General features: G+C 36.8%; 1 protein-coding gene across 3 annotated transcripts; it reads left to right on the forward strand.

The window, feature by feature from the left end:
- The first annotated feature begins 4933 nt into the window (after positions 1-4933).
- Positions 4934-11089, forward strand: LOC131335064 (calmodulin-binding protein 60 A-like). 3 transcript variants are annotated; one of them, XM_058370240.1, is made up of 7 exons: positions 4934-5246; positions 6572-6662; positions 8065-8117; positions 8209-8690; positions 9487-9647; positions 9844-10041; positions 10248-11089. In XM_058370240.1, the coding sequence occupies exons 1-7, from the start codon at positions 5173-5175 to the stop codon at positions 10866-10868; spliced, it is 1680 nt and encodes a 559-aa protein (XP_058226223.1). In that variant the 5' UTR covers positions 4934-5172; the 3' UTR covers positions 10869-11089. The 3 variants fall into 3 exon arrangements, with proteins under 3 accessions (XP_058226223.1, XP_058226224.1, XP_058226225.1); XM_058370241.1 differs by having other exon boundaries at positions 10341-11089; XM_058370242.1 differs by having other exon boundaries at positions 4940-5246; positions 9844-9904; positions 10341-11089.
- Positions 11090-11515: the final 426 nt, after the last annotated feature.

Below are 11515 nucleotides of genomic sequence, written 5' to 3' on the forward strand. Positions count from 1 at the left end.
AATACAATCAAAAAATCAAAGACAATAAGATGAGTATAAAAAAACCAATCACAACGTTCTTAAGCTTAAACAAAAGCAAGTTGGATTGGGTTCGTTTTTTATTCAAACCCTAATTCAAGAGTTGACATGTTGTTGAACATGACGAAGGTAAACAAAGTTAAAATCACATCCAACAACATCTGAACCTTTTTGATGAGGGAGCCTAAATTCCAATTTCTTCCAAGAGATTTATGATCTTTATTTATACAAACCAAAATGCACAAATTTGGAGACACACAGAGAGAGAGAGAGTTACAAACTACGGAGTAAAAGGTAATGCGGTCTTAAGAAAAAAAATTCTAAAAAAAATAACCCATATCAATTCTTGTGGTGTACCATCCACCAACAAAAAAACATCAAATGCAGAGCCCACTTCCACATTCAAACCAGGGAAAATAAATCTGAAATCAACCCCAAACCCAATCGTGTCTGGATTGGGTTCGTTCCTAATTCAAACCCTAATTCCATCCGATTTCAGAAACCCTAATTTGAACCCATATTCATCTGGGTTGAAACTGAGAGAGAGAGAGAGAGAGAGAGAGAGAGAGAGAGAGAGAGAGAGAGAGAGAGAGAGAGAGAGAGAATCGACCTTGGTGCGTAGCAGTTTTCGTCATTCTGGTTTGATCGATGTATCTCTTTCGTAGTTCTGGTACTCTCTCTCTCTCTGGAACGCGTCGCTCTTTTCTCCTCTCTCTGTGGAACGCGATGTGGAAGTGGGAAGCTGGATGACCCGCATGTGTAAAATTACCCGAATACTACTGACCTGGGTCTCTTTAGATCCGCGAGAAGGCTTTTTTATTGACAGCCATTGGATCTAATCCAATGGCCTACAATCGAGGTCCGGATTTTGTTTAAAGTGAGGTATCCTGGATAGGAAAACCACTGTGTGTGTGTGTGTGTGTGTGTGTATATATATATATAAATCATATATGTGTACTTAGAGAATCTAGGAAAGTAACTTTGGTGGGTAATTTTAAGATTAGGACTATAAGTCTTAAGTTTGTATGCATGACAAGGCTAAAGTTGCTTCTTTTAGAAGCAAAATAATGACTTTTTTTGGTATGACTTGTTTTGTCAAATATATATACACTTTGGTAAGTATAGTCTTCATTATCCAAGGGATAAAATTTCCCTAACATTTGTTATCCAATGGTTAAAGAGGTAAGTAAGATTGATATGACTAGATTTACTTCTTTTAGAAGCAAAGTAATGGCTTCCTATGGTCCAAGATTCCTTTACGACTTGTCTTGTCAAATATATATACATAATGGCAAGTGTAGTTGCTATTATCCAAGAGATAATATTTTCCCTAATATTTATTAACCAATGGTTAAAGGGATAATGGTGATAGGTATGAGTTTTGAATAACTAGTCATGGGGTATAATGATTACCTCTAATGGCCTAATGGTTCAATTAGGGTTGGGAGGGGTTCACAAAGCTCAAAGATGGTAAAAAAGGTCCATCTAGAGTTAGAGAATTGTAACTAGGTGATTTAGTAGTTCGGTTCCTCTAACTAATCGGTTGAAAACTAATTCTACTTGCCATGTAAGATTTCTAGTTAAGAAATATAATTTTTAAGGACTTAAATCTAATTATGACGGATTATAGAAATTAGAAAGGAATTTTAAAAGTAATACCAAGTAATTCAAATAAAATTCAAATATTTAACGAAATTTTTATTTACCGAAAATCAGGATCGTTACAGGTTGGGATTATTAGTCCTTAGGACTAGCAAGGTGGGTATTAGGGGGGATTGAGAATGACCTCTCTCACTTGGTATTAACAATCCAATCCTCTCTTTGCCAATGCATAAATAAGAAAATAACTTTCACCAATTTCGTCTCCTTATCAATCATATCCCATGTGAAAGGCAAAAACAGAAATGTATACTATCAATCCAATCATATCCCAAGTGAAATAAACATGATATTAATAATTCTATCTTTTAATCTCATCTCAAACAAATATTCTCATCACCAATCCCATCTCCTTACCAATCTCTTCTCATTACCAATCTCAATTCTAATCTCATCTTCTTATGAATCACAACCATCTATTACTGTTATCAAACGGGGCCTAAGAGAATTTTCTTAATGAGCAAAATAAATTGAGATGGAAAAGTAAGAATGAAAAGAAAGCAGTAAAAAAATACTAGGAAAAATTCATACAAAAGTTTGGTCGAAAAGGGCGAAAAGTAAGGGATCCAAATCCTCACCCCATATTCCTCACCAATCATCTATCACAGCTTTTAATCCTAAGCTGCCAGCACATTAATCAATAGATCGGACGGTTGATATGAAGTCAGCATCACCGATCCCCAACGTTTAAACAGCATGACACCGTTTGTTTTTCCTTCAAATGGCAAATTGACACTGAACCATTCTTCCGTCATACAACCCACTTCTCTCTCTCAACCACTTTGATATTATTTTTCTTAGCCATTTTTACGCTCACAAGTTCTCTCTGTTCCGATCCAAAAAAATAAATTCTCTCTCTCTCTCTCTCTCTCTCTCTCTCTCTCTCTCTCTCTCTCTCTCTCTCTCTCTCTCTCTCTCTCTCTCTCTCTCTCTCTCTCTCTCTCTCTCTCTCTCTCTATTTGATTTTACATATATGCTCGTGTTATGGTGATTAATATGGTTGTTTGTGGTTTTCAAACAGTTCCCATCCAGTTAAATTTGAAGGAAATACTACTCATTCCCATTAGCCGCATGGAAATTGAAACAAAATCTTATTCTTTTTTCATGTTTTCAAAAGATCTTAACAAAATCTCAAATTATATAAAAATGACAGCAAAAACCCATATTTCTTTTTTCCAAACCCACCCCAAGAAAACTAAGTCAATCGGAGATTTGAGATAGACAAATATTTTACCGCTGTGGAGATGAGGTTGAATCATAGCAATCAGATTTGCCTTAGCATCAGTCCCGAACTAATTGAACGGAGGGCTTGGGCTTGAGCTTGAGAGGTGATTTTGCATTTGGGAAGATGAGGGCTCTGCTTTTTGTTTCTGTGTGTGTGTATATATATATGTATGTATGTGTGTGTGTCGGGCGGTTCCGAAGACAACCAATTAAACACCCCAAATCTCAATTTCATAATTTTCGATCAAATCTTTATGATCCGAACCGTTCAATGTGTACAGAATGTGATTTTAAAGGTACCCGCGAGAAATTAGCAAAAAATATGACCGGAAAGTGCTTGTTTTGAGTAGTTTTTAATTGAACGGTTGATCAAATCCAAGCTAAAAACTGCTCAGATCAAGCTATTCCCAGTATTTTTTTTTTGCTGATTTTGTTGAGGGTACCCTTAAAATCTCATTCTGATCACATTGAGCAGCTTGGATCATTAAAATTTGATTGCAAACAATGAGGTGTTTTTTTTTTAGAGTAGTAATTTTTTGTGTACAAGGCAAAAACTCTAATTAACTACTACATCAGAAGGAATTTCAGATGGGGTGGATGAGATTTGAAAAGTTTCTAAAATGCACTTCTTCTTTTTTTACTCAGGTGTCCCGGAAAACTTATGTGCACTCGCCTAATCTTAGGAGATCAATCTCACATCCCAATAGCGAGCATTGCAATTTTTCTTAAGAGCATTTCTAAAATGCACTTTTTTTTTTTTAACTCAGGTGTCTCGGAAAACTTATGTGCACCTGCCTAATTTTAAGAGAACAATCCCACGTCCCAATAGCTACCAATGCAATTTTTCTTAAGAGCATCAAATGCACGTATTGAGTGGACAACGGTACTTTCATTGGTGCATTTGACGCTCTTAAAAATCTATTGGGAATTCAATTTTATTTGGGAATGATGATTTTGATCATTTTTTTGCTATAAATTCTGATCATTTTTTGCACCTTTTTGCTTGGTTAGTTGGTGGAAGAATAATATTATCCTGGGTAAGATATCAATATTGGTTGATCAGTAACCGTCAATACAAGAATTTGATTAGAAATCCTATTTAGTACATTACATTTGTATTTCTTTTCGTTACTGTTTACTTGGTTCATAAGTACCATATTAAACGTACTTGCTAAATTTAGATAGTTTTGTTGTTCTTGACTGACATAGCTGTTCTTAACGTTCCATAGTTTTAAGGGACATCTGGTGAATCATGGGTGGTACTTTTTTTCTGTTTCATGTACAGGTTTGAATATATGGACTGTGTTTGATGTTTAAATGAGAAAATAATTTTTGGGATATTTTGTGTTTGTTTGCGGTCACACCAGATAACTTTGGTAATGGACTTTTTCCTATTAACTTTATTTTTTTCCTTCCTGAAATGATTGGAGTTGATCAGTGATTTTTACTTTCGGTTAATTAGATGTAGATGATTTGTTTCTCCTTTGAAAGTGGAGAAAGGGGGCGTGCATTTTGATGCACATTTATGCTATGATCATTGCTTTGGTGTTGAACCTTTTGGTGTGTGCAATTTTTGTTTTGACCATTTCATTTTTTGCCAAAATTGCACACTCCTCGACTAAGAAAAAAAATTATGCACTCCTCGATAATTCATTTCAGTCGTGTTCAAAAATGTGACAATTTCTAGTGGAAGGAAATGTTGTAACAGTGCAACGTCAGGCTGCCGTTTGTGGCTATCATTAGAAAGAAAAACAAAACGGTGTCATGTTGTTTAAACATTGGGAAGTGGTGATGCTGGCTTCATATCAACCGTCCAACCATTCATTAATGCACTGGTTGCTCAAGATTAAAAGCTGTGGTAGACGGTTGGAGAGGAATATGGGAAGAGGATCAGGATCCGAAATGAAATGGATCGGATCTTCGTAATCTTGATTTTTTGCTTCGTCACACACTAGTTGGGAAAAAACGTCAGCACCAGGTCCACCACGGACTCACTGACCACTACAAAAAGAGTGTTGGTCAGAGTGTTGGCGGGGGAGTAGTATAGTTTTTTAATCCTACGCCGCGTTGCTTGGGGGGCCCATGAAGTTTTCCGGTCAAATCTTGACAAGTCTTTACATCCCTCCGATGATCGGATTCATTTGATTCGCCATTTGGAGTTACATACACAGTTTTGCAACCACGAAACCCTCTCTTCCCTAAAATTTCCTCTTCCCTAAAATAGAATAATAATCTCATAGTACTGCTTTTGGGTCCCAAAAGAACAGAAAAATGTCTCAGAATCAGCTGGTGGAACTAGAAGATGGCAATTCAGAAGAAGGGGAAAGAAGGGTTTCTTTAAGAAAGTGAGACGTTTTGCTTTTCTTCTCCTTCTTTGGAAATATTACCCACTGCTAAGCTGTAAATAAGAAAATCAAATGAGAACTGAACTGGGTTATATTAGGTGTTGCTTGTTTTGTGGGAATTTTTTGTTAGACTTCTTCTAATTTTGTGAAACTTTTCTGTGCGATTTGTTTGGATTAATTGCAATTGTTTGAAGTTATCTCTACGTTTTTGGGTCTATTGTCCATTTGTTCGGGTTTTATTTCTATTCTCCCTGGCTTTATTGGTTTGATCTCTTTGTCTTTCTAGTTGCTTCTTGGGGTCCGAGTGGCATTTTTGTCGTGCTCTCTTGCCTTTTAATCTTTGTATATTCATTACAATTGATTAATAAAATCTTTTTTTTGTTCAAAAAAAAAAAAGCTCTACTTTTTCGTCTTCTTTTACGGGAAAGACATGCACTGCTAAGCTACACTTGGAAAAATCAAATGAGAGTTGAACAGGGTCTTGCTTATTTTCCAAAAATTGTAGCTTGAATTGTTCTTCTCTTGTAATTTTGACCTAAGAAGCACGGATACGGATACGGATACGGGATATGGATACGATACAATACTGATACGCGAATTCATGATTTTTTCCAAAAAGAAGGATATGATATGTTAGGGGATACGTTGAATATAAAAGTAAATTAAAAATATATTATGTATAATTTTTAATTCCTAAAATTTCATTAATGATTAAGGTTTTTCATTACACAAGTTCACCATTTCACATGTCGAGAGATATATTCACATATAGTAATATATATAATTGTATCTATATAGTTATATATATTTACATACACACGAGAGAGAGAGAGAGAGAGAGAGAGAGAGAGAGAGAGAGAGAGAGAGAGAGAGAGAGAGAGAGATGAGAGACTTACAAAGTTGTTGAGAGAGGATATTGTTGGTGTGTTTCTGGAGTCGATTGGTGGAGGAAAAATAAAAATATAGTCCTACTTGCAATTTTAACTCATATATTTTAAGGAATAACATATTTACCCTCGCGCGTATCCGAAACATATCCGAGCGTATCCGACACGTATCTGCGTGTATCCAAAACGTATCGGATACGTATCCGGAGTGTATCCGAGAGTATCCGCACGTATTTGAAACGTATCGGGATACCCAAAAATAATTCTAAAATCAGGATACTTTAAAAAGCGTATCGGATACATATCCGGAGAGTATCCGAGGGTATCAGTATCCGATACGGATACGATACGTGATATGGATGCCAAAATAGAGTATCCGTGCTTCAGAGATTTTGACTGTTCTTTCTTTATTTCTTGCAATTGTTCTTCATTTGTCAGGAAGGAGCTGGAGGTTTTTATGATCCCAATTGTCGACAGAAGGATCCACCAAGTTCTGGAGGAGACCATTGTTCCTATGTTCTCTAGAATTGTGAGTCCAGTCTGAGTTACTTATGTGCTCAAATGATGACGCATACATGTAGCCCAATATCTATCAAGGGATTACATAAGTGTGGCTGCACATCGCATCTGTATATAAGCATATGTAATGAACTCGATATACAGGCATATGTTTATGTGCATATCCACAAGTCCATACATAGGAAATAATTTACTCGCAGACACATGTAAATGTTCCTGTGGGTTTGAAGGCCTTGATTATAAGTTATAACCCAACTTTGGCAACTAATCAACCATTTGAAGAACTTTTCTTGCATAGTAATGAACAAAAAACTGTCAACTATCCATGTCTATTGCTGTTCAAAAAAAAACTATCCATGTTTATCTGCCATTCTTTTCCATGGCTATATCTGACTATATGTTTGTGCCCATATTCACATGAAGCATAAACACCCGTATATTTTTCTGAATATTATTCCAGGCATGGGTGTGCGATAGTATTGTGCAATGTGAGTTTCTCAAAAGGTCCAGTTGGATAAGAATTGAGCTACTTGAGTATGTTGGGTGGTTTGGCTGTTTACGATGTATTCATGACTAATCCTACTTTGTGTTTAGTGTTCTTTGTGCTTTAACATGGGTGGCTGAAATTATACTGCCATGCTACCTCCTTGTTTAGCACCGCCTAGTTGAGAAGACGGAGTACAAACATATTCTAAAAAATTGGGGGCTTAACTCATGTTCTTAAGTTCTTTTGTGCTCGAAATGCCCTAGCACACAAATGGTATATAGCTCGGCCCTTGTTCCACATGTAGTTTGTGGGAATTTGATAATCTTTTGGCAGCAAAAATAGGCTTATTACTTATACAACAAGGGTGGTAGACTCCAAGTATTATGCCCCTAATTAATGTGAGACTCAGATCTAGGCGATTTGAAACCATGAAATTCTACCTTGCAGTGTCATTCATTTCACTCCTGTCACCGGAGTGGAATGTTAAGACCAACGTAATCCAGTTCTTTTGTTTTTGTAATTCCCATTAGAGTGCTCATTCTCCACATATTGTTCACTATTGATGTGATATCCTTGTCCGCAATTAATTTCTATTTCTTAAAAATGTTTTTCCTTGAATTGCTCTGGTCTAGAAGCTGAAGCACCTTTTGAGAAATTTTATAAAACCTATCAATGGATGAGTATTGTTAAATCATATAAATGTATTCTGCGCAAATTAATGGCGTATATGGACTGCAGAGAGACTACAACTTGTAAATCTCTTATCTATTCTATCCACACGAATATCGTAGAAGTGATATGCCAGGGTCAAATGATTAATTACGGAAAACTAATGCGGGGAACACATTTTATGTAAATTCTATCATCGCACTTATAGTATGAATAATCTGCAGAGTATACTTGAAAATGCCTGGTGATGTTACAGGTCAATGAAGCAGTTGAATTGGCAACAGAAAAGTTTTTGGCTAGCTCGATGCAGTAAGAGATAATATTGAAATAGTTTTAAGTTTTATCCCACTATTGACGTAATTTTGTAGCTGATAGATACATCCTCGACTTTCTCATTCAGTAATTCTGGAAGTGGACTACGCTCTTCAGAATCAAGAAGCCTCCAACTAGAGTTCATGGACAAGCTCTCCCAGCCAGTATATACTAGTAGACTAATTGAAGGAGAAGGTCCTACCTCTTTGAGAGTAGCTTTAGTTGATGGTATTACCAAACAAGTTGTTAACTCTGGGGCTGAAGCATTTGCAAAAGTTGAGATATTAGTCATTGAGGGAGATCTTGACAGTGACCAGTGGAGGCCTGAAGAATTTTACAATATGATTGTCAGAGAAAAGGAAGGGAAAAAGTCTCTTCTTACTGGAAATGTGTATCTGAATCTGGAAGAAGGCATTGGATATGTACCTGATATTTCTTTTACTCATAATGCAAATTGGATGAAGGTCTGCAAGCTCCGTCTAGCTGCGAAAGTCGTGGACAACTTTAATGGGACTAGAGTAAGAGAAGCAGTAACAGAACCATTTGTCGTTAAGGATTATCGCGTCACCTGTGAGTTCTTCTTGCTTGTTATTTTTCTGCTATATATTTGTCAATATCTGATTACTTGAATAATATCTTGAGCATCAAAGACGATAATGATAATGCTGCACAAAGCTTGAGTGGTTAGCGTATTCAATACATTAGATATTTGGTTTGACATATTTTTACACGGGGGTAAAACTGCTGGTCAAATTTGAATGTTAAAAAGTGTTTTGGGGATTTAAGTATTAGATAGATTCATTCCCGATAGAATAAGAGTTTGTATCTAGTTTGTGTGTTGTTGGCATGTTGCTAGGGAGATCCAGATTAATTGTGTGTACCAAACAAAGGTGATTAAATTTTGTTCAGGCCCTCATATCTTCTGATGGCTGAGTTCCACCGGAGCTTTTCACGTTTTCATCCTGCATGGCAGACTTTGTTATGGTCGTGCCACACTGAAACTCCTCTTTCAAAACAAAGTTGATTTGTCTCAATGGAATCACTAAGGAAACAGCTGATCACAGAATATTGATCTGAATGTATGCCAAGCGAGAACAAAATGAAGCCTCCTGCACTTCCTCGATATGCTGATTATCTAAAAGTAGAGAAAATGTGAGTAATTGCTTTAAGTATTTGCATGATTTTAGTCATGACTAGGAAAACTACATTCTGGTGACATGAATAACTTGCCTATTTGTGTTACCTTCTTGCATGTGTAATAATAGTCAGAAATCACAAAGTGTCTGATATAGATAGCAAGTTTTCTGAATAACTCATCAGTAGAAGAAGAATGATAAGAACTCAAATGACAGTTTTCTGTTTGCAGATAATGAGAAGCACTACCCACCTTCTCTAAATGATGAGATTTGGCGTTTGAAAAAGATTTGCAGAGATGGTGCTTTTCATAACCGTTTGGTTACTGAAAACGTCAAAACCGTGAAGGACTTTCTGACTCGGTACTTTATAAATCGTCAAAGCCTCCAAAATGTAAGCACTGTGGTTTACCCAGGGTTTGATTGCCAAGAATGTCGTTGTCATTATACCACCTTGTCCTTCTCTATGCTTATTATTCGTTCAATAAACTTGTTTTTGTAAACTGTAAACTGTGAGAGAAGCTTCGTAGTTTAAACATTGCCAATACAAAATATGCTAACAATATTGTTTGTTGAGACTTGGTTGCCAGATCCTTGGGACTTCTAAAACGTGGAAAGCCATAGTGGACCATGCTCGAACATGTAAAATTGGTAAGAGCTTGCATCTCTATCCTCCCATCAGCTCTGAGACAAAATCTGGTGTGGTTTTCAACATCGTGGGGCAAGTGATGGGATTAATTTCAGAATGCTGTTATGTCCCAATTGATAAGCTCTCTGAAGACCAAAAGGCATGCTTTTCTCTAACCATGTAAATCCTCATTCTTTAAGTGTGTATTCGGTTCAAGGAATTGGGTAAGGATAATAAAATAGCAAACAGAAAGCTTAAAGGCTCTAACAACAGCTCACAACTGTTCCAAATCCTTGACCGAAATACAGCCCAAGTGTTTTCTCTCGTGATCGTTTCCATCTCATTTTCTGATTGATTTCTAATCAGGCTGTCGCCAACAACTTGGTGGTATTTGCACTTGAACACATGGAAGTTGTTATGTCTTTTGCCGATGAGACTCATTTTCATTCTCATTTGCAGTCACTCAACTATGCTTACCCTTCAAACTCACCGAGGTTGGAGAATCCTAGCCACTATCACTGTGAACCTTCTCATACCCACTATGGACATGACCATACACAACCAAGTACTTCTTCCCACAACAATGAAGTAGTACCTTTCCACTTATCCGATGCTGCTAACCCTGCAAATATTCCAACCACCGATTCTCTGGGCATAGTGTCATCTAATCCATCTTTTGAAAATGCAAGTCATTTGAATGAATATGGCTTGCAAAATATTGGGGAGGAGGATCTTGGCTCTGTGATTTTTCCAGGAAATTCATCTGATGATTCCTTTCAATATCTGCTCATGAATTCTGAAGCACCAGATCTGAGCAGTTTAATCAATGACTTTTCGTCATCTCGTGCTGCTGATGTTGCTAAAGCCCAGAGAAAATGGTCAATGTTATACAATGTGCTGAAGCCTAAAAGGAAGATTGCCGCATTGAAGCTTGTTTCTTCAAAAGCGGTGCCTGCTTCAAAGAGGCCAAAAAACTACGAAGTGTAGAAAATCATTAGTTATGTACGTTTATATTTCTAGGAAGTGCTGCCCAGTTTAAGAATTTGTGCAGTTTTAGAAGTATGATAAGTTGGAGTTTTCGGTCAAGATACGCTTAACTGTTTGTTGTAGATTTTGGGTTTATAGCTACTTGGAAGTCGTGTTCAAATTGGTTAATTAACTTTGAATGTTTTGAAGATGAATTTCAATTATTGAAGCTTTCGCAATGCAACTGCCTAATCTGTCATTTACTTTTGCTGTATATGTAACATAACCATTTGTCAATGGGGAGAAGAGACAGTTTCCTAAAGAATCAGGCTTGTCTTTTGGACTGCAGAGGACAGTTCGCATTACCAAATCGTCCAAAAGTGTTTTTAATGGTCAAGATTTACTTAAAGTATCCCACAAATAAGACTTGTCGTATCGCTAGGATACTTTGTGCAATCTAGACCATTAATTGCCGGCCGTGATTGAACTGCACCGGCTTCTTTGCAGTTGGTCCAACTATTGAGAATCTGGATCCTCTCTGAAAAGGATTTCCCTTGGATCAAATTGATCAAATCCAGACAAATGTGTACCTTTCAAATTCAATTGGGGCAGTCCTTGTGAATGCTGAGAGCTCGTTTGGTTAGTCACCTTATTTCTTACTCCTATTT

The sequence above is a fragment of the Rhododendron vialii genome, chromosome 8a (assembly GCF_030253575.1).
Source record: "Rhododendron vialii isolate Sample 1 chromosome 8a, ASM3025357v1".
Lineage (NCBI taxonomy): Eukaryota > Viridiplantae > Streptophyta > Magnoliopsida > Ericales > Ericaceae > Rhododendron > Rhododendron vialii.

What these genes read in the sequence shown, in the direction of transcription:
- LOC131335064 (XM_058370240.1), top strand. Translation starts at nt 5,173, where the DNA reads ATGTCTCAGAATCAGCTGGTGGAACTAGAAGATGGCAATTCAGAAGAA. An exon ending in AGAAGGGTTTCTTTAAGAAA is followed by an intron (nt 5,247 to 6,571) that starts GTGAGACGTTTT and finishes TTCATTTGTCAG; the next exon opens with GAAGGAGCTGGAGGTTTTTA. An exon ending in TTTTTGGCTAGCTCGATGCA is followed by an intron (nt 8,118 to 8,208) that starts GTAAGAGATAAT and finishes TTTCTCATTCAG; the next exon opens with TAATTCTGGAAGTGGACTAC.